The following is a 23,492-nucleotide window of genomic DNA, read 5'->3' as shown; positions in this document are numbered from 1 at the left end:
GAGAACTGATGGAATTCGGACTATAATACAATACATACAATACATACCCCAGATAAGCAAACACTAGCGTCAAAATAGATCAGTGTAACCTGAATTATAATTGCTTATCTGCTAACCTGTATGCCTTTTAATAATTTGATAATATTTGAGTAGAATGTGTATACATGATACCATTCAGCAGCCAGCCTAGCTTGCACAATATTGTATACACAGTATATATATACACACAATATACACAGACAGGGCAAATGTATATTTTCTTTACCTGGTAGTCTTTGATTCACTCCTCCGTCTTCTCACCAAGGTAGAGAATGAGGCCTCTGATTACAACTTCTCTTCGGAACTCAATGCTGTGGTCCTATAAAAGTATAAAATAGGTCATTATGTTAAGTACAGAGAGTACAGTGCAATTTTGATACATAAAACTAACTTTTACACTGTTGTAAGTACATACCTCATTTAACATGTCGAGGGTCTCATCAAGTTTCTTCCCAGTGGCTCCCCCCTTCCTCCTGTAAAGGTACAACAGTTTGGGCGTATATTGGTCCAACTTCCCCAGGAATGTGGACTGTAATGGCTTCAGTGTGATCCTACAGAATTCCTCCTCGACCTGTGAGAAAGACCAAGAGTGAGATGAAGAAACATCACAAGATACAGAAAGAAAACAATTAGAAAGAGACAGGGCAAGAGAAAAATACACAGAGTATTCAGCTTGAACTGAATCGTGAGTGCACTAACAATGGAGCGCTTGCTATTACACAGGTAATCAGATAGACATAACATTTTCCCCCTCAAAGCTTCATCAGGTAAGAACACTGCTCATTTTCTCGAACAGGTGATCAGGTAAGTGTATTTTTTACTTTATTCTCACAACATAAGATAAACATACCTGGGAAAGTTCAAACAGGGCAGGCCATCGAGCTTTGAGGTCAATCACAGGTGGTTTCTTGAGGATTACATCATTACGACGCAGTGAGAAGGTTTTGGCCATTTTCTTATTGATGAGCTTGTTGTTATCTCTCTTCTTGTACTCATACAGAAGCACCACTTTCTCCTGTTCAAGGGTTGCATCAGTTTCACCTTGAGGATGAGTAGGGAGGTAGTTAACCTCAGATTTCTTTGCCTTTTTTAAGCCTTTTGCTGGAGTTCTATCTGCAGCTGATTTCCTCTTCAGACAGTTAACGTTTAGCTCTGGTAGTCCAAGGTGTCTCACCTTTGCTCTGTAATTGCCCAACTTGTACTTCAGACTGTTGTGCCAACTATATAAACCATTGAAGGACAGTGGGTCCCTCAAACACAGATGCTTCCTAACCAGGGCCTCAGTGACCTGCTCCCTTTGGGCTTGTGAAGGATAGGCAGTGTAGACAAAGATGCACTCTGCTACTTTGTTCAGGATGTCAAATTTTACTGCAGGATTGGTGAGTAGGGTTCTGTCCTTTTTGTAAGCTTCATTTGCAGCTTGTAGAACTTGTAGGTATCTCAAACTGAGCTGGCCAAGGCACAAAACGAAGGGAGGAAGCGCTCTCTGGAGAAGAAAGAATTATTGTATCACTAGACACAGTGATACTGGAACCATCATCTTCCTCAGCACAACTGCTATCAAAGCTCTCTTGGGACTGTTTAGCATTTAATGAATCCTCAAGCGTCAATGTGACCACTGGCTCAGCAAGAACCACCTTGACAGTGTCTTTGTCTTTTATTTCATTAGTTTCAAGGAGAGTAAAAAACTGACCATTAAAATCTTGGTCCTGGAACTGGATACTAAATTCTTGTTCGATTGCAAATGTCTTGTGTACAATATGCTTCAATTCCTCCACAGTCTGAGGGATTCCTGAGGGCAAGGAAAGCTTGCGGATTTCTTCCTGCAGTATGACACGAAGTTTGGCAGACATGTTGATGATCCTGTAGTAGGAAAAAAAAGACCTTTGTTATTTTGAATTTAGGCATGTAAAGAATCAAATTACATTCTTCAGTGGATAAAAGTGGATAAAAGTGCATTTTCTTTAAAATGCGTTCCATCATGAAATGACTCATATCGACCCTCATCAGTGTTGTATGAAGATTTGAAAGCTTTCTCCTGGATGTCTCTCAGACTTAATATGTGACAGTGATTCCAGAAGGGGAACATACTGTAAGGTGTGACCTTCCCTCTTGTCCAGAATGTATTCAACAGATTCAACCACATGAATATTCCTCTTAAAAAACTCCTGTCTTTTGTAAGATGTAGCAAGAGGACCATCAGCTTTTAAAGCTATGCTGATGATTTGACTAAATCAGAGACAACCAGGTCATCAAGTAAACAGTCATGTTTCCTTAAACATGAATTTACAGCCTTTCTTATGCTAGGACCTGACACTGAAGAGGTGAACTGGAGCTCCGATACTACTTCAGTAATGCATTTGCTTGGCACATTATATATGCTCTCCAATTTTAATCAAAGGTGGCCTAACTTCAGTTCAATTTCTTCTTCTTTCAATTCTTCAGTTTCATACTCTTCTGAACAGTCATATGTTCCTGAACATTCATTTGCCACAGAACAATGTGCCTCAGAAATATCCTCAGTAATATTTGACTGATCTATATACTTATGTACAATTTCTGCCTGGAAGTCACGTAAAGAATGTGCTGTGTGTTGTCGGGATCTGTGTGATGCAAAGGTTCCATAGACATTGGTGTAAAAACCACACTGCCTAAAGACGCAGTTCACAGTTTCATTTCTCTTGAGATGAACTCCAAGATGTTGGAAGTAATCCTTCTCAGTTGACAAACAAGCACGGAAAAGTTCACAAGTGAAACAAATAACTTCTGGTGTTGATTTGTTACCTGAATGTTTCCTTGACAAATGTGACTTTAGCGCACTCCAGGTTTTGAAGGAGCAGGGGCAATCAGGATGTAAACAAGGAACAAATTCGCTGTGGCTGTGTCTTAACTTGTAGTGCCTCAAAAGTTAATTTGTTTCTGGGGCAACGAAGTGACAGATCTTGCAAATCCATCCCATAAAAGCCAGATGCAAGATCCAAGTATGTCCGGTCCCTAAAGGACAAGCAAATTCTGTGGTCTCTCTGGGGGATGTTAGGATGGGACTCAGCCGCGAGATTTGTCACCTATGTGGTGCCAGGTAAGGGTCAGGAGCTTGGTTTTCTTTAAGTGCCGTTCACCTCTCTGTCCACTTGTCCATCCATCCTCAAAAATAAAGAAGTTACAAAAATTAAAACTTAAATTAGCTGATCAATCATTTACAACCTTAAAGTGTGAGTTCAGGTATTTGATGTGGGGTTGTGTCAGATGCGCATCCATAGTCAGTGTGTAACCTGGAGTAGATTCAGATCAGTGCAATGCTAGTTTAGAGAAGGAGCAAAGAGCACCAGCTCAAGTGATGAGCTGCTGTGCATGTTCCTTGGTGCCTCTCCTAACTGATCTGAATCCACTGCAGGTAATTCACTGGCTATGCATGACTACCTCACACCACTCCATGTTAAAGAACCCAAACTAGCACCTTAACCAACCCACACTACTGATTAAGGCAAGATCATAGTAAATTTCTTCCCTGTCTAGATGCCAATTAACCCTACTGCACCAAAACCTGGAATACATACATAGAGTATATGGCCAGGTATGTCTTTCAAATCTAAGCTTGTACATGTGATGTAACCTACTCCTCACCATAAATACACAAATGATATACCTCATCAGAGTGCATCCTGAGGATTTTTTTTTTTTCAGCATTCTAAATTGCACACATCTTTTTTCTGGAGCGGATGATATAACTAGCTAAGGAGAGAACCATCTCTTTCCTTCTCATCTCTGTTGAAAGTTGCAATGGTCAGGCTAGATGTACTGCATTGGAGTAATTTATCAAATGTTGTGGCTGACTTTAGTGAATCATAACATGGAGTTAATCTGCAGATGCTTTGAACCATGTTTTTAGGCTAGCCGACTGCCAGAAATGTTTTTAGCTAGGTGTAACGCTATTATATTGTTAAATAGCAAAAACTGCAGAAAATACAAAAGTCAAAGATATAGTTTTATCAAAATTTTTGATACACCGCAACCACAGGAGGACTTTGAGAATAGAGACCTACATATGCACAAAAATATTGGGCCGATGAGGTCAGTAGTATGCAAGATTACCTGCGGACACACACGACCAAATGTATGATGCCCTCCAGGCTTACACCTGGCGGGATAGCTATTTAGCCACACACCAAAGTTAGCTTAAATGTAATTTAGCTTTAGCACTGAGTTTACCCATGCCGACCAAATCTGCAATTTAAAACGGAGCCGTTAGTTTATAATAACGTGTTAACATTAGCTTCAAATTGGAAGAAACTTTTCAATCGCCACTTGCTAACTTTATTTTCAAGTTACAAGTGCCACTAGCATAAAGCCATTGCTACCGTCATCTTCATTCGAAAAGCCTCGTTTTTATTTGTTTTCCACAACAAGAAAACAAAAGGCCAGTATCTTACCAACTATTTTGCTAATGTATTTCTTACGTTCAAATTCAGTCCTCTTTGCTCCTCTTTTCTCCCCGCTTCACGTGTAACGTCTTCTGCCTGTGCCGAAGTGTGTTCCTGCAAGAGGAATATTCTGGAACTTGCGGCTCCTTCCACTTCACAATCAAATTTCAATGGCGTAAATAAAACAAGATCATTGTTTGTTGTAGGGCTGTATGTAAAAAGATTGCCCGGGATTATGTAAATACATCTTGTTAAGGAAAGAAATCCCAATGTCTCCTGTTTTGAGCAAAGCTTTTGAACTTAAAAACAAGATATATTCATGTAAAGATGCAAACTTTATTTTGTAATGTTAATATCACAGGTTTAATTATGCTACATTTACAGCTGCTCGAGTTAATTTTTTTTTTCAGTGTTGGACAAGCAACATTACAGTGGCCCTGAGAGCTAAACGCACTGTAAACACATGCAAATAGACAAAACACAAACAAATTCAGAAAACATCTGCATCTATTTCACAACACGTGCTGTGAAATTGATGAACAGTGAGTTTGGGAACGTAGACCTATGTCATGCAACGATTACCAGTGTCCATGAGGTTTTTCGAATGTAACCTGTAACCTGACAAAATAATGTAGTTTGCTAATGTTATGCTGTTTGGCTTTAGAGGTTACACAGGGGCTCCTCCTGTAGTCATTACACTAGTTAGTTTTGCATGCTAATGTTTGCAGCTCATGTGGGAGCAGATGGACTCTGTTTAATGCAGTCCTTACATTTTCACTCATTTTTAGCCTTTGAGAGAGAAAACATGGTCTAAACTCTTGAGACATCACAGCTCTGTGCTTCAACATGTGGCCTGCATACGGATGCAATGCTCAGACAAACAGGATGACTGGGGTAGTATGAGGAAGATTGCTATAAATATATATAAGTATTTGAGAATTTTCAAAGCAGACATTTTTCTTCCCAAACTTCTTGAACAAACTGCAGTTGCTGGCATGTTATCTGGATTGACAATATTGCTGAATCAAGCAGTAAGAGCCGCTTTACATTCCCTAATGAGCATCAGCAGCACCGCTCCTCCCGTCCATACCACCAAACACACACACATACAAAATGCAAACACAAACACATGACCGTTAAAGAGGTGAGCATATTGACTGAATAATTCCCATCTGTGTGACCCCTGGGGTCCGAGTCGATATGCAGCTGATGGTCAGGACTGGACCGGGCCTCAATTCAGCCTCTCCAGCTCATAAACCCACAGTGGAAACATCAGACTGCACAGACGTGAGAGAGTCATTTCAACGCCAGCCTACCCCCCTGATTCGATTTTAATAGGGTCATTATCTTTCAGATTTTTCACTTTAAAGTAGAGGGGCTACATCATTTCTTTCAAATGTTTCACTCTTGAGTAAAACCCTCCAGCAGTTGTTGAGAAGTGTCAAGCTTCCTCTCTTTAGTCACACTATAAATTAATATTAATAAACTGAAACTTCACTAATGTCACGGGTACATCAGAATATGTTTGGGCCTGAAGTCACACAGCCATGTGTAGCTTAGTATAGGCTCCTGAAACATTACACAAACATTAACTGAAATTAAAGCCAATATTTCACAATTATACATGATAATATCGTCTAAAATGCATCTCTGGATTTATGTTCAATGCCAATGCAGAAAATGACGTGCACCTGATACCGGGAACACACTGCCTGCATTGCGTGTGCGTTGCCGCTACATGTCTGCTACGTCGCCTCTACTGCCAGCTTTCTACATAGTTTGCTTTTCATAATGGCCATCAACAGGCTAATGTTGGATTTCTTTTTATTATGAATTCATTTCTGATTTAGTTTTGACAGAAAATGTCACTGTAATGCCACTGTCTCCACATGCAGCTGCTAAAATGATTTTAAAAAATTTAGTTTTTATATTGTTTCATGTCTGAGACATATTCAGATTCAGCCTAGACATTGACAACTATACTGAAAGGTGTCAGTTTTATGTAATGTTACTGGTATGATGTCAATATGACATAAAAACAAGAAAAATAGGCATAACACCGTTTACCTATTACTGTAACAAAAACCTGTGGGCCCGCCCACAGTCAATCTTAAGTGAACACCTATCTGCCAGTACTTATGTGGAGCAGCCAAGACTATGACTAACCATACCAGGATATAAGACCACACCCCCCATTCAAAACCTATACTTGGTAAAATACTTTTTGAAGATAAAAAGTACTTTATGACTCCTGTTGGGGAAGCTTTTATCATGTATATTTATAATTTCCTGTGGTATTCTTAAGTGTCAATCCAAACGTTATTACAGGCTCAAAGTGGTTCTCTTTTAACACATCTCTGTTTAAACACATATCTCCATAGAAACGTATTGCTCTTGCATTAAGAGCAGATTTCTATCTGTCCCCAAACAAAGACGACCGACCAGAGGTCTAGTGCCACCGCTGAGAGGATCTCTAAGTTCTAAATTGGTCCGGCAATTTCCCCTGTCGCATGTTGAGTGATAACAGTGAGGTCAGCCTCTGGTCAGCCAAATAGTTATGGGAGAATAGAGACGTTCCAATCTGTTTTACTGTTCCACCCCTATCAGCAAATTTCCACCATTTCAGTGAGACAGAGAACAAGAATAAGACAGAGAGGGAGCAAGAGAGAGAGGGAGGAAAGGAAGAAGGGGTGGTCTTCTCTGCACAACGAACAGTCGGCTCATTAAAATTAATTGTTTGGTAAAACGTTGAAAGTTTTGGCTAAGAGGATTCTCCATTCGATTTGTAATTTGGACAGTTTCCAGTTTGTCTTTCCGCTCCACCTATCAATTACGATGACACTTTTAACTGCAAAAAGCCCGAGGTGTATCACTCAAACCAGGCCTGTCCTGAACCTCCTGTGTATCTGTGTGTGTGTGTGTGTGTGTGTGTGTGTGTGTGTTTGAACCACACCAGTATAGCTGAGGGCTGCTGCCTCAGTGGTAATGAATGTCAAGAGGCGGGCGTTAATAAATTAGCCATGCGTGTATTTTACCTTATTAATGGTCTCAGAGGCAAATCACAACCTCTTTAATGCATTTCACTTAGTGCAGCTTATAGGTGCATTTCATAAAACATGGCAGCTTTTTAGACACTTATTCTGGGTGCAAATTTATCACCCTGTCTGCCTCCTTTCATGCTTCCCTCTTCTCCCTTTCATTTTCACATGCACCCTTCTGCTGTGTCTGCTGCTCCACACATTCGCTCCCTGGCTAAGATAACTGTCTGAAGGAAATGTGTTCGATCTACGGTTTAATCTGGAACACTTTTCCCTAATGGAAATTGTTCACAATGACAAAGAGGAGTAGAGCGGCACAGGCCACAAACTGTGCCGCTATCCCCAGAGAACACATCATTTGATCATTTGGTATCTCTCATGTTTTAAAGGTCCCATATTGTATAAAGTGAGATTTCCATGTCTTTTTTTATTATAAAGGTCCAGGGTCTATATTAATACTGTGAAAGTATCAAAGCGCTTAGTCCACAGAGAAATGCACACAGCCTGTATTCAGAAACTGAGCCTTAAAACCAGCCGTCAGAGCCACTGACATCATAACATCACATTGTTACTGCAGATTTGTCAGCTGCACATTCGTGCTGCCAATCTCCTATTCTACCACATCCCAAAGGTGTTCTACTGGTTTCAGGTATGAACTTCACTGTTCACTGAACTCACTGTCATGTTGAAGAAACCAGTTTGAGATGGCTTTTGCTTTGTGACATGGAGCAGTATCCTGCTGGAAATAGCCATTAGAAGATGGTAAACTGTGGCCACAGAGGCATGAACATGGTCAGCAACAATACTCAGATAGACTGTGGCATTCAAACCATGATTGATTGGGATTAAGGCTCAAGAAAACATTTCTCACACCATTACACCACCACCAGCCTGGACTGTTGACACAAGGCAGGTTGGGCCCATGGAATCATGCTGCTGCTGCCAAATTCATGTAACCATAACGCTTAGCTGCACAATAATGGTTGTTAGCATGAGCGTGCTAGCCACCAACATTAAAACCCATGGAAACAGCCGGCAGATACAGCCGGTCAAAGCAACAACAAAAACATAGCAAATGTGGGGGAAAAGGTAAAAATGTCCCTCTCTTGTTCACACAGACCCTCTGTTTCTCCCTAGAACACCTCTCTGCGCATCTATTCCTCTGTTACGGAGCAGCTTCATCTTTCCTCCCCTTTATGTCCCACCCACCTCAAGAGTGCCTCCCCTATCCCTCCCTCTCTTCCCCCAGATCCTGAAGGTCAGCTCCTGGTGAGTGATCTCCCATTCTGCTGAGTCCACCAAACACTGGAGCAGAGTCGCGCTGCGCTACGACCCGGCCGGCCACTGACGTTCATAAACCAAACTGGGAATGACAGGTGTCGCTGGGTCCCCTTTTCCTCCCCTCTGCCTCCCCTCCTCATCCAGTTTTCCTACTCCTTTTTTTTCCCCACCATGCGTTGCGTTACCCCCCACCACCCTCATTCCATGTTGATTTATGGTTTATTGTTCCTTGTCATGTTTCAAGGTCGCTGCTAACGTGGGCCAAACTAGGCCCAGGGGGGGTGTCTTTCAGCATACCTGCCAGGAAGCCACCATCATTGCTGCTGCTGCTGTCAGAGCTCCTTCTGCCAGGGAAAAGGCTAAAATGAGGCTGGGGATCCCACCGAGTCTCCCCAACATCTAACAACTATAGTTTAAGAACCACATCAACAGCATCAGAGGTGACGCTCATCAATAGCAAAAAATGTCAGAGGTTACAACAGCACTGCACCTTTTGAAAAACTCAAGGCACAGCCATACAGAAGCTTACTGTTCCCCCTGTGCTGTTGCCAGACCAGAATCATTTTCAGATAGACTTTTCTTTTTCTACAGTGTAGCCTCTTGATTTTTTGCAGTAGGGTTAATTGCCCTGGGAGATGGAGAGAATAGAGAGAGAAAAGGAGCATTAAAGGTAAAAACACATGCTTACTGCGGCAGACGTGGTTCCTCCCTGAACTGTAGTCAATGAAAGAAAGATCCATCATGGGGCTCCCAGGGGAGTCACAGACATCTAAATAGAAATTAGCAGGACAGTACCCCGCTGTATAGCTATCTCTGCTCCACCAGTGGTGGATGGTAGATGGTGGAAGAAGAATACCTGGTCTCAAACGGCTTAGAGCTTTTGGTGTGTCTGTGTGTGTGTGTGTGTGTGTGTGTGTGTGTGTGTGTGTGTGTGTGTGTGTGTGTGTGTGCATGTGTTGGTATGTGTGATGTGCTGGTGTCCTGTTTCCACAGGATCTTGGTTGTTTCCTGGTTGACTCTGGATCTCTCTGCTACTAAATGGAACCTGTCAGGACATTAGCATCTGTGAGGGGCATCGAGAGAAGAGTGTGTAGTGGAGGGGATTGTCTTTGTGTGTGCGTTTGTGTGTCCACCTAGACATGCATACAAATGTGCATTGCAGTCTTGTATTTGTGCAGAGAGCTGAGTGTGCAGGGGAATGTGTTACAGTTGCTCCACACTCAGTTAGGAGAAAGGGAGTAAATGAGTAGAAAAGTTCTACAGAACTACTGTGCAATAATCATAATATTAAATACACAGTAAGTGAAAGTAATGAGTGAGGTAGAATCAGAGTATGAACATTAGTGGAAAATGGAAATGTGCAAAGTAGATTAATAATGATTCAACAGTAGATTGATGTGCAAGTAAACTTATGAAGAGTGTAATCAGGTCATCAGTAAATGAACGGTAGTTTAACAGCAGAGAACTGATAGAAATGTGCAGAGAGGGGAGGAACTGTAAAACTTGATGGCCACAGGAAGGAAGGAGCTCCTGTGGCGTCTCTGGCTAACACAACGCTGTGCAGAGGCTGGGGACAGCATTCATGAAGGAGTGCAGTTTTGACAACATCCTTCACTCTGCAACTACATGTAGAGGTATACCCATGCATGCACATGAGGAACAGCCTCAGTATGTGGCACATAGTGCTTTGTGTAATGTATGTGCACTTGTGTGTCCCTGTATGTGTGACATTTGGACGTATGAAGCGTCATCAGTCACGGGCCAAATAGTGTTGTGATTCAAAGTTCAAATCTGGCTACTGTAACTAACAGAGGTCCAGATGACCAAATATTTTATCGAGGATGTTTTGGGAGCTGACTGGTGTGTGATCTTGCAACTTTCAACTTTCAGTATTTTATTTATTATCATCTATTTACATTTAAAGTTTAAATCTTGATTAAGTTAGGATTAACCGTGGGAGAACGCAAAAAATTAAAAGAGCTGAATCAGCAGCAGAGAAGAAGCTGCTGATTTCAGCTGTGACTTCTACATTCACTACTACCATCAGTGAGGTGCTCACCACTTTTTTGCTGTATCTGGTTGTTGGGACTCATCATTCAAGAGACCAGATGTTTCTTTGCTCCACTGGACAAAGGAACTCACACTCCACAGTTCCTCAATGTTCACACCTGGGGACGACCCTTCCCCCCACGGACCTCACTGGCCAGCCAGTGTAGGTCAACGTGTGACATGTGACCCCCAAGGGTGTCATCAAACAAAACCAGATCTCCTTCTTGGTTCTCTCTCTTCTCGCTTTCTTCTCTTCTTGGCTTGCTCTGGAGAGCAGCTCCTGCTCTCTCCTCTCGGTTCTTCAAAGGGCAACAAGGCCCCAGCCCAGGTCAGCTCTGCTACCTGAGAAACCAGCTGTCTCGCCGGCCTGCTCACAGCAGCCTGCAAACACTCTTCTCCTCAACAGCAGCGACTGCTTCGGATTAACTGTGAGTGAACCAAATCCTCTTCAGAATCAGCAGCTACGACACAAGGCCAGCTGATTTTCCAAGCAACAGGAGTCGTAGCAGAGTTAGCGTGGAACAGCTAACTCTGTGAGGAGAACAAAGGAGATAACAGCAAAGCAACTCAGCCAGACAGGACTTTACTCCACTAGGAAGCCATCCAACTCACTGGATTTTACAACACTGGAAAGGACCTCTTTGTGTGTTCCAAGGACTGGGTAACATTAACTGACTGGGCCTAACCTCTCCCAGCACAGCACAGCACAGCACAGCACAGCACAGCACAGCATAGCTAAGCAGCAGAAGTCTTAACTTTGTTAATGTACTTGTTGATTGATGTCTTGTTGTTGTAATGTTTGCTTAGGTTGTGGTCAGTCATACAGTTAATCGGCTAACAAAGAAACTCACACCCTCCCTCCCACACACACTCACCAGGTGGTCTCAGCGGCCATCTTGTGTAGTCTTCTTTGTTCAGGTCATGTGGTCACAGTGACCACTTTGAATCGGCCATCTTGCCTTTGTTTGTTTCCCCACAGACACATACACCTACACACACACATACACAAACCTGTATATACTAGACTAGACATTGTGTTTTACTATGCTCCATTGTAAATAAATGTCTCTAAGTATAACTACTGGTGTGTTTAATGTTGCAAAATGATGTTTAAGTGTGAATATTGCCAACCTCTACTTTGTAGAATTGCAATCCTTCAACTTTAATTTACTGTTGATATGGTCATTTGGTTATAGTTAGTAAACTCTAATTGTTAATCAGAGTTCCAGATTAATGGTAATAAATTGAGACTTTTGCCTATTAGTTTAGGCTGGTGCCCCGAGGACTTTAATTCATTTTAAAGTTATTGTTTAATATTAATATTTTTAATATTAATATTTTTCTTAATTTATGATAGCCAATAAATTGATAGACAACCGAAATCCAACATATTTGGTGTCCAGCTCATGAGGTAGAGCTCAGACCCAACACTGATGATCCCTGTTGTGACTGCAATGCTCATTCAGCTCAGGCTACGTCCACACTACTATGTTTCACTTTTTAAAATGCATCTCTTTTGTTGCGTTCACACCTGACATCCACTCTACTACTCTGGAGTTTTCGAGCCTCTAAAGCTGAGACTTGGAAATGCTACTGGGCCCTTTTTAGTTTGAAAACTCCAGGGTTGTGTTTTAGTCTGGACAGGCAGAAACAGAGACCTTCACATTGCCAACTGAAGCACCTGGGATTGAGAAGAAATGATGCAGCATGCAATCCAGTGTTGTGGAAAGTGGCTGGAAGCAGCAAAAAAGGCTGTAAGTGGACTTTGAGGTGGGATTATTTAGTCACAGAACAGGTGTACAGGTGTGTTGAAGTACCGGAGCCTGGTTGAGCTGCAAGAATGCTACTGTCCCAGTTGTAAATTAAGCGTACAACCTGTTCTACAGTGTCTCAAACTGAAGTTGCCCAGTTCAAACTTATATTCTTGGGAGTTTAAATACTTTGTGTTCAGAAAAGTCTTTGGTGGAGCGAACCAGCAGATCTAGTCGCCTCTGATCACTGTCTTTTTTTTTGGCACTCATCTTGTCTGTTTTTTACCCCTCTACCCACCTCCTGCCTGCACCCATCTCCCAAAGTCTTTTTCCCTTTCACCATCCCTTGCTTCCTGCATTTTCCCCGTATCACCTCAGCCCTCTCCACTTTTGTCTCATATTCCCCTCTTTCCTCTTGCTCTGATCTTGTTACCTCCTCTCCCACCTAACCCCTACCTTTTCCTCTCCTCCTGTCCCTTTAACCCACCCACATCACCCTCTTCAACTTTAGTTTTTTCATTTGTTAAACCTCCTTTGGACTGAGGGATGCTTCCTCCCCTCTCCCTCCTCCCCTGTTTGAAAAGTGCGTGTGAGAGGAGCAGCTCTGCAACCGTCTTTCCTGAGCTTTCCAGGTCACTCTCTCCCAACAGACAAATCAACCTCTGGCTCCCTCTCTTTTTCTCCTCCACCTCACTTTTACCCTTCATTCAGACTGATAGAAAATTTTATTTCACTTTTAGCGTGATTGCCTAACTTGTAAGGCTAAGAGAGTTAAATTATCAAATTGGTAAATCAATTTGATTACATCATATGAGAGAGAGGAGCCAAGATATTAGTCTGTACTTAGGTCTTGACTCTATTTTACAGTTTTACAGCCCTAAATTGGAGCAGCAGATGAATGTTTGATATATTTTTTTCTGTATTCACTGAGGAATTATGTAATGTGATATTAATAAGTGTACTCATCAACAAAATGTTTTCCCTCCCATATATTACTTTAGGCAACATTTTCTCAGAACTGTTTTCTAAAGAAAATCTTGGGATGGTGACATTTATTAACCAGTGGTGAATGTAACTATTAATGGATTTGGATCTCTCTTTGAGTTGCATGTCAGACTACGACACAGGGTTATTATACTGCTCTTGTCAGTCCGGAAGAATCACATAACTAGTACCTAGGACATCTATGATACCTAAAGTACTGTAGAAAATCAAATACTGTTGCATTTACAGAATTTTCGGCATCGTCATCATACCAAATACTCGCTTCTTGTTACACTGCTAATTCAGGGACTGCATCATTTGATGGCTGCATTTGAAGATTGATTGCATCACACAGCGTTGCAACCAGAACGTCATTTCGAAGAAAGATGGCAACGCAACGCAATGTATAGTCAAAATTCTTAGTAGATGTAAAAATGAAAAATGCATGATAAATACAAGACTAAACTGTCACTGACGAAAACCAGACTAGAATATCTTTGGTGTTTATCCACTAGTTTTGGGAATCAGCACAGCTAAGGTGTCATATTAGCCTGAAGCAAGTTGTGTAAACATAATGTGCAAATGTCATTTTGGAGTCTTATGGCTGAATTTGAATTTGTCCTCTGGACATTTAGGACCAGCTTCAAGTCGTCCTTCAAACTGACACTTTACTGCAGTGGTCAGATCCATTGCTCAGCAGGGAATTGTTTTGCCTGTGTAAATTTTATTTGTTTACATCATATATTTCAGCAAATAGATGAGCTGTGTACTAATGTGGGCTGATCTTGGGCTGTTACCGAATAAAACCCCTTTGACCTCCATTCACATGATGTATTGTAGATGTTTACATCCGCTCTCAGTACAAATGGTTTCGCTTTCATTTTAATGGCTCAGTAGCAGATATTTAGCTTGTTAGATACCAAAGAAAAATGTGGTTCTTTTGCCCACCAAAAACATAACCATAAACCAAGAGCAGTCCATCGTCTGCACTCAGACCTGCTGAAAACTCACTCAGCTTTAGATTTTGGTTGATCTGTTTGTCCCTGTTGTGCTCGCTAACATCTGTTTTTTTAACTAGTGGTCAAAATGTCATTATACATCATTAAAATGAGAAGCGGGAAATGGCACAGAATGTCTTTGTGCTCCTCTGTGACTGTGAGTGAGCGGATGACTGCTGCAGCACAAGGTTGAGCAAAGGCCACCTCGAATTTATGCTCTCTCCTCTCTCGCTCTCTCTCTCACCCCCACACACACACACATACACATACTCTTACACACACCAGTTGGAGGTTAAGCTCAAGCGCAGCGACTGAGGGGGAAACCCAAATGTCACGAGAGGAACAGGTCCACGTTAACATGAATGCACCCCTGCAGAAATAATTGATTTTCATTTTGGTGAGCCGCGGGGTGCATTGCTCCGGAGTCTGACGTTGAGTGTTTGTTGCCATCTACATATCAAGCCATGCACCAGTGGTGACTCAACTTAGTGCAAACATAACTGTAGAGCATCTAGCACATTTGAGAGTTTGCCAGGAACTGTTTTTTATATTCCCGCTGAATGCAGCACACCACCTACACCCTCCAGGTCTTAGTGTGGGGTGGAAATTTAAAGCAGCTGTGAATTATATTTAAATAGCAGGTTGTTTATACTGTTTCTCTCTCTCTTCTTTCTCTCAAAATGAGCTTGTTCAAGAAAAGTATTGAATGCTCATTTCAGAAATTTTATTTGATATTCTTGTGGTGTGAAATTAAATGCTCTGATTCTCTCTTCTGATTGGCTGACTGTTTTCTGAGTAATCAATAAAAATATAGCAGATTAGCAGGTAAACACACACAACCAAATCCCGCAAGGTTGGATGTTGGGTTCAGGTGGGCTGAGATTGGAGCATGGCTGAGAGGCTGTGACTACATTGTTGTGACATCACAAAGTTCCAGAAGTCCTGACGGCTCTTTTTAAGGCTCAGTTTCTGAATACATGTTGTGTGCAGTTCTCTGTGGACTGAGCACATTGATAGTGTCACAATATTAATATAGAACCTGAACCTGCTTTATAATCAAAAATGACATGGAAACCTCACTATATACAATATGGGACCTTAAACATAAAAGCTAGCACCTGTTATGATTTACTCTAACCATTTTAACTCTATTACACTATAACTTTAGCTCATTAAGATTCCCATGTAAACATTAGCAAGTTCTAAGTGTATTTGACTCAGACAGTCTCTGTCATTTCAATGCTGAGATATCCATAATTTCCTCTCTAGTTCATGGTCATTCACTCACAGGTTTGACTTTTATTCAAATGTTTTCTTTTCAACGTCCACGTAGCAGTAAAACCTCTGGACAGCTTAGTTCTGCAGCTTGAGATGGAGCCAAACTTTAACTCTTCTTCTAATCTGGACTTTTTTAATGTTTGTATATGACTGATCTTCACAGTAACATATGCAAAGGTTGGGTCAGTGTCTCCTTTCTCTGTCTTGCTCTAAAACACACAGAAGCAAACGCTGTTCTATGGGTTTGTGTGTGTGCACACTGCCACATCTCACTGACAGGCCTTGATCTGTAACAATCAATGGCCGTGGAACAGAGGCTGCCTTAGCTTGAGTCAGCACTCTCCTCTCTCGCACTGTCACTTGCTTCCTCTTTGTTTCCGCACACTCTCAAAATATGTCGCATGCACACGCACATGCACGCACAAGCACATGCACACGTACACTCACACACACACACACACACATACACACACACACACACACACTCATCATTTTAAAATCAGAGGTACTTGGACATGGTTTGGTGATCAGAGGAAAGACCTCCTCTGTGCTGACTTGGCTGTGGTGAAGGTGATTAGTTACAGTCTCCCTCTACTGCCACAGCAGCCTTACTGCAGCAAGTATGCCCTTTAAAATACCGCCTACTGCACTGGAGAAATGACACTGGAGGAGAGGGAGGAAGGATAATGAGAACCTTCATTACTCTATGTAAGTTACATTCAATAAAAGCATCATAGACCAGGCCATAAATTGCCAGGGGGATAGAACAACAGCAGATCAATGTACATGAGAATCCCCTGATTTCTGGAAGAAAGTGGACGTTTGATTTTTTTATCAGCACAGCAAACATACAAATTGCGGTGTTCTGGAAAAATCCACTAAAACCAAGTCTCATCTAGTGGCTGAAAGGACTTTTGGCTTTTTCAACTGAGGAAAAACAAACATTTCGATTAAAGGGAAAATCCAAAGACTTTGAAGAAATATGTGGACCATTCAAGGACTTCCAGAAAAAAACATTTTGTTTAAAAATTTTAAGTAATGACATCATGGGTTCTATGTATTTGTTAAATATTTTATCTCTTTAGTATATTTTGCACTTAAGATGCACCATACCATTTCCTCCCTGATCTCAGCATCATGGAGTCTGGGATCACATGAAGAGACTAAATCTATTAATGAACTGTAGCAGGTTCTCCAACATGTCTAGAACAACCTTCCTGCCAAGTACCTGAAGAACTGTGTGCAGGTGTACCAAGGAGAACTGGAGCTGTTTTAAAGACAAAGGGGGGTCACAACAAATACTGATCTGATTTAGTTTCTTTTCTTTACTGCACTTTGTATGAAATAACCTGATGAATAAAAAGTGCATGGCATATTTATAAATAAAAGAGCCTTTCTTCATATTAATGCCCTACTACTTTCTATTTCATTAACTTCTCAGCCTCTTCATGCAAATCACTTCAAGTTCCAAGATATTTTAGTCTTTCCATTTTCACTTTGACATTTGTATCCAGAGTTTGCATAGATTTAGTGGAATCCATTCCCTTCATCCATGCAGTGTTTGCTGTGCTAATGGCTGCCATTCGACCTCAAAGCTGAATGTTTATGCCCTCATGCTTAACAGGAGACAAAACGAGGGACTGTCCTCAGTAGGTACATTCCACAATTCCTCCTAATTCTTTTCTCTAAATTCAGGAAATAAAATGCAACAGTGCATTAGCATTGAAGAAAAGCTTCTTTTTCAGTCTGTTTGCTGCAGAGGTTGTGTATTTACTTCTTTTTACTTAAGGAAAATATTTCATTTGTGCCCAAACCTTTGCAAACAACATTGTCTGTGTGTATATATGCCCATATGTATTCTGTGGCGGTTCATCATATTTTGTATGCCTGACAGGTACATGACTATACATATGAATAATAAAAAAGGTGAAAATATGGTTTATGGAAAAGAAAGATAAAAGAGACTTAAAGTCATTTCAAGAATCAAAGCTGAAAGATGAGGAACAAAATGATCCAGAAAGCAAAAGAAAAATAGAAAAAAATGTGTAAATCTACAAAAATGAGAAAACATGAACCAGAGTCAAATCTGTCAAGTGAGAAGGACATGATATGCAGCCTGGCTGTCCTGAGCCTGAGCCAGCAGGACAGCCTATTTGTATTTTTAACCTGTACAGAGCATAGCTGGTTGAATCTTGTCATGTCAGGTCTCCATGTTCATGATAGATGTCTTGTCTCCCTCCGGCTCCAGGCATGTAGCCGAGGCTCAATGGAATTCCTCTGCCCGATATTCACAAGTCCTTTTTTGACGACATATCCATTTTCCTCCTGCACCCTTCGGCCCCGCCACACCTGTCTTTACAATGCTCCATCCATCCCCATTATCCACCCTAATGTGGCAGATACCTGCTGGCGTCTCTCCACGGAGAGAGAGAGAGAGAGAGAGGGTGGAAAGAGGTGTGTGAGTGAAGCCGCTAAGACTGGGATCTCAGAGGGCCTGAGGAGGAGATTTCTCTGTGAGTGACTCTGCAGTCCTCACACTGCAGGGTGGAACACTTGTCAGGTTAAAATGTAATAATAAATATAATTTATATTTATATATAACTAAAATTCTCTTGCCTTGATTCTCAAAATTAAAACTGTGTCTACACTGAAGTTGTAGCGTGAGCAGCATATTAGCAGAGCATTAGCTTCAGTGCTCTGTTTGTGTCCACACAGGAGGCTCCCAGGCACACTGTTGAGTTGGAAGCGTTCAGAGCCCAACACACAATTGCTGTAGTTACATGGTCTGGTATTTGATGGCGTGTAGCATGAGTGTAAAATGTGAGCCGATGCATGGCCTATGCAGACAGCTGGATTGATTAACATAGGAGCATGTCAACATGTTCTGTACGTCCTTTCACATTTCTCGTAAGTCCTGTTGCCTTCTGTGCTAACCTCAACTGGAAGACACAGCACACTTCCTGTTTAGTGACCATACAGCAATTTAGTGAATTTCTGGAGGATGATACACAGGGATTTAATATAGAGGTCATTTAAGAGGGCTCTCAGAAGTGACATTGTTTTCTTTATATTGAAAATAAGTTAATTAGTGCCACTGGTTGATGAGGAAACACTTCGTCATTGTTATGGTGTTTTGTGTACTGCTTTTGATGTTTTCACGTCCGTCTGTTAAGTTCTGTTCAAATGTGCTCTGTGTGTATGTGCCCATCTGCTTTAGATAGGCCAATGTGAAAGCTGCCAGTCAGAGTCTGGTGCAGACCATACAGTGTAAATAAAGATAGAAGTAGCCTCTGTGACATCACCCACTGGTTTCTGAGGAGCGGTTTTGAAGCTTGGAATGGGCTGCTCCGCTGTCACTATCTTGGCAGCGGCTGACCCAGACTAACTCCAGGCTAATCCAAAAATGGGCAAAGAGGTGGCGGTTTGTGGCAAGTATACGCTCAACCACCTGTCACTCAAAGTGGCCACACCCTAAATTATGCATAAGTTTAAGGCTCGATAAAATTTAAACAGGTGAGTTATACAAAAATTCACCCTCGTACAGTTGTCATAAAGGAGGAAATTAGCTATAGAGATCAAAACTTATGTTTATTGCTGCTTTAAAGTTGGACATTGTAAGATAGGCTTCTATGGGGATTGACAAATTTTTGTCACTATTTTATCTATTTTCCACTGCAGGAAACAAACAACCTTGAACCAGGAGCTTCCTTTAATGTGAATCTGTAAGACTATGATTTTCATTGTGTTTTACAAACCAGAACATTTTGATTATATGACTGAAAAGGCTACATATCGTATAGTGACAGCAGGACATTGTTATATGCTGTTTGTTTAGTGCAGTTGCCTATCTCATAATGTAGGTTGAATGAGTCACTGTGAATCAGTCAGTGTGAGCACAAACTGGACCAAAACTAAAGGTAACAATGTAACTTATTTTCCTTGGTTTGGAACAAATGAACCGATTACAAAGAGGTCTGATACGGAAAAAGACAGACAAGCAATCTCTAAAATTACAGCTAATAGATATGCTACAACTCTGGCACTTTCAAGGTAGGTCACTATGTGGGTAAGGCTGTACCCAAAATACAGCCCACACAGGGGGATGAGGTGCAAACAGGTTTATTAACTTAACAACTGCTGGTGAACCACAAAAGGAAACTGAAGCACGAGGCTTACACCAGAACTAAACCACAGGCCAAAACACGAGGAACCACAGGGGGATGACAACAGGCAACATGAACAGACTGAGGACAAACTGGACATGAACAGATCACGGAAAAACCATAGATGACCAGACCAAGGAAAACCCAGAGATCAAAAGAGGAACCGACGAAGACAAAGGGAAGCACAAAGACTATATAGACACAAGGGAGGCAAGGGTGATTGAACACAGGTGAAACACATTAGGGCGGGGCAGACAATCACCACACAGGACCAAGACAGGAAGTAAAAACATTGAGACACACAAGGAAACCAATTACAAAATAAAACAGGAAGTGACAAAAGTCCAAACAAACTAACAAAAGGTGTCTGCCATGGCAAACCATGACAAGCACTGGAGAAGACAGTGAAGATCAACTTTATCAGACTAAATTGTCCACGTTTTTCTTCTTATCCTAAAAAAAAGAAATAACAGAGGTTTATTTCTCTACAGTAATATTTATGTATTACGACTCCTCATTAACCACATTCATAACAACTTAATGCTCATTCGGTTCAATACAGCTCACATTAGAGAATCAGTGTGTTTATAACACAGAGAGAGGAGAAACCTTAGCAAATAAAGGCCCAGGTATAATACAGAGAGTGAAGGTTTGGGTTATTTGTTTTGTAACAAAGCACCAATCTAATCTAATAAGTGATTTGGTGCACTGGACTGCCACATCTTTTAACCCAGACACCAGCATCAGCAACTTAAAGAGGGATTTATGATGGCAAGAAGACAGAGGCATTACAGAGAGGTGAGCTTCGGTGTCTCTGTTTGAGGGAGGAGCTCATGGCAGTGTGAGTGGTAACATCTAGGTGAGTGAGGTGTGGCTCGGAGGGAGAGAGGGAAAGAAGGAAGAAAGGAGGAGTGGAAAAACACTTAGAGAGATTAACCACAGTAGCATGAGTGAGGACTGTTTTTATGTGCATGTGCCTGCAAATGTGCTGGCTTGTGTGTGTGTGTGTGTGTGTGTGTGTGTGTGTGTGTGTGTGTGTGTGTGTGTGTGTGTGTGTGTGTGGTACACAGGGTTTTGGATCAGTTTCAGGTCCTGCCTGGCAATCCATTATGGATTGGTAGTGGGTCGGCCCTGTTTTTATTACGTATGGAATCTATCATTAATGGACATCTAGAGGACTTCATAGGTATTCAATGAGAAAGACATCACTCCACTGTCAGCACTAACAGTGTTTGCCTCAGTGGCGCTCAGTGTTCTGGAACCAGGAAACGGTGTTAAACTACTATTATTGGGACAAAGAGTGATACTGGGCCTGGGTTATTCCATTCATCACACAGTGACATCAGTGGGAACACACACCCATCTACCAGGATGGGTGGAATTAAAAAGAGTGTGTCCGTGTGTGTATGCATATGACTGGACTAGCTCTAGCCCATGAGAGACAGGCTGAGCGCTGCATGCACAGTGAAATGAAAATGTAAAGGAAGGATTTCAGATTAGTTATAGGTATGATGGTAGTATCATTCATTTTCTCAACATACACACAGAATGCATAAACATGAACTAAGTCACTACACCAGAGACCAGCTTGTGATGAGATCACATCAGCCACAACTTCCGTCAACATGTGGACGTTCTGACAATAAATGCAAGAGTTGGTTGTCAACCTAGCCTCCAAAGACAGTAGCCTACTTCGGCAACAAGAGGGCAGTAAATTGATGAAGGCAAACGGGCCCAATGGATATTGCAGAAGGAGAGATATTGCGTCTATTTAAATATCGTTCTAATTGATGTCCATTTTTGTGTCCTGATGGGGCGCCACTGATCAGAGTGCTTCGCCTTTGTCCCACAATCTGGATTATCTGATCCCCCCTGAAGTCTTCAGATAGTCAACAGTAAACCTTGAAAAAACACAACGCCCTCATTGATTTCAATATGGCCGCAGTGTTGGTACAGCTGAAGCTGAACCAAGACAAACAGGCAGATTTACCCACAGGGCCCAGTGTGTCTATTTAAGTCCAATCATGATTAAAAAAAATTAGTCTTCAGCAAAAAAAATTTCTTATCCTGTATTTTTCAGGGGATAAATCATACATACATGAACCACTCCCTGACTTACACACATACCAAACAGCTTCAAAATTTGTCCCAGTCTGGAGTTGAATGCATGAATATTTCAATAGTGATACAAGAAAAGGACAATGGTGTGTGGAGAGTAGTAATTTTTATCATCATCTCCCATGAAGGAATTGAAAAAGAAAAGGATGACATCTCCAGAGAGGAGAGGTATGTGTGTGGAAATGCATGTGTAGGACCTGTGGTGGAGGTCCTTATATTCAGTGGTGGGAAGAAGAAAAACAAGATGAGTAGGTTTGGGAGAACTTATCGATTGCAGCACAGGCAAAGCAGAGTGGGGATAAAAACTATTAGAAAATACCATCAGGCTGTTTAAAAGAATGGGCTTGGCTAAAGTTTATCATGGCACATTGTTACCTTTGAGGCTATTGCATTTTGTGACAAGTCATATAGCGAAGACCAGGAGGTTTTTCAATTATTCCAACCAATTTTGAATAATGTTACTGTGACCTGAAGCCGTTTACGATGGAGGCGTTATTACAGGAGAAAGCAAAGACTGAGTGCAGACTGAGGCAAAATGCAGAGCAGGGTGTTTTTTTTACCCTTGAATTGCCCTAATTATACAGAGCATTGATTTTACAATGCATCCATGGATTGATTAGAAGGGCCCTGCACCTCCCCTAAGGAAGGAGGGCTTCGCTCCCTGGTCTCCTGCTCTCTGTTCTGCTCTCCTCTTGTCCTCTGCTCCCCCCTACTTTAATTGCACCTTTTTCTTTACATTCTCCTTGCTTTCACAATTATTGTATCCTTCATCTTCCTGTCCCTTTTTTCTCCCTTTCCTTTCTTTTCCTTTCTTTTCTTTTCCTTTCCTTTCCTTTCCTTTCCTTTCCTTTCCTTTCCTTTCCTTTCCTTTCCTTTGAGTTGTTCCCTTCACTTATACCTCTTCTGATACTTCCTGATTGCACAATTACTCCAAAAGAAAATCCACTGAAATCTGGACTTCGTTGACTTTTAAAGCTATAGTCGTATCAGAGGGTTGAAAATTTTTTTTTGAAAATTCAGTTTTTGCTGAACAGCAGCACCAGTGGCCTCTGCAGCTACAAGTGGTAATTACAGGGTGCTGACATTAAATTCTGTGGGGTTCCAAGTCTGAACGCTTAAGGGTACTGAAGGCAGCATACCCCTAGAAGCTAACAAGTCAGCATTCGGCTAATCTGATTGACCGAAAACATCTGAACCTTCAGCAGTTGTGCTAAAATGTAGATGCTGGGAGCTACTTGTGTCACCTCTGAGAATACTAAGCTAACGTCTTCTTATAGCTAGCCAAAGACCCATAGTTTGTGGTGTGTGACATAGTGCCAAAAAGTGACAAGCACTCCTAGTAGGAAACTGTACCCACTCAACCCAAGTCATG

General features: G+C 41.6%; 1 protein-coding gene across 1 annotated transcript in view; it reads right to left on the bottom strand.

Annotated features, from left to right (window-relative positions):
* Nucleotides 1–280: 280 nt before the first annotated feature.
* LOC147818604 (uncharacterized) overlaps nucleotides 281–23,492 on the bottom strand; it is a 45,739-nt gene continuing 22,527 nt past the window's right edge. Inside the window, exons 3-5 of the mRNA XM_087176428.1 lie at nucleotides 890–1,525; nucleotides 455–610; nucleotides 281–358 (exon numbers count right to left, since the gene is read on the bottom strand). Of these exons, the coding sequence (XP_087032554.1) occupies nucleotides 281–358; nucleotides 455–610; nucleotides 890–1,525 (870 nt within the window). The remainder of the gene's footprint in view (nucleotides 359–454; nucleotides 611–889; nucleotides 1,526–23,492) is intronic.

Source organism: Seriola lalandi, unplaced genomic scaffold, assembly GCF_002814215.2.
Source record: "Seriola lalandi dorsalis isolate HSWRI2012SDOR001 ecotype SW California unplaced genomic scaffold, Sedor1 jcf7180002054554, whole genome shotgun sequence".
Classification (NCBI taxonomy): Eukaryota; Metazoa; Chordata; class Actinopteri; order Carangiformes; family Carangidae; genus Seriola; species Seriola lalandi.
Note: the sequence above shows the minus strand (reverse complement) of the source record. Positions and strands in the feature narration are given on the sequence as shown.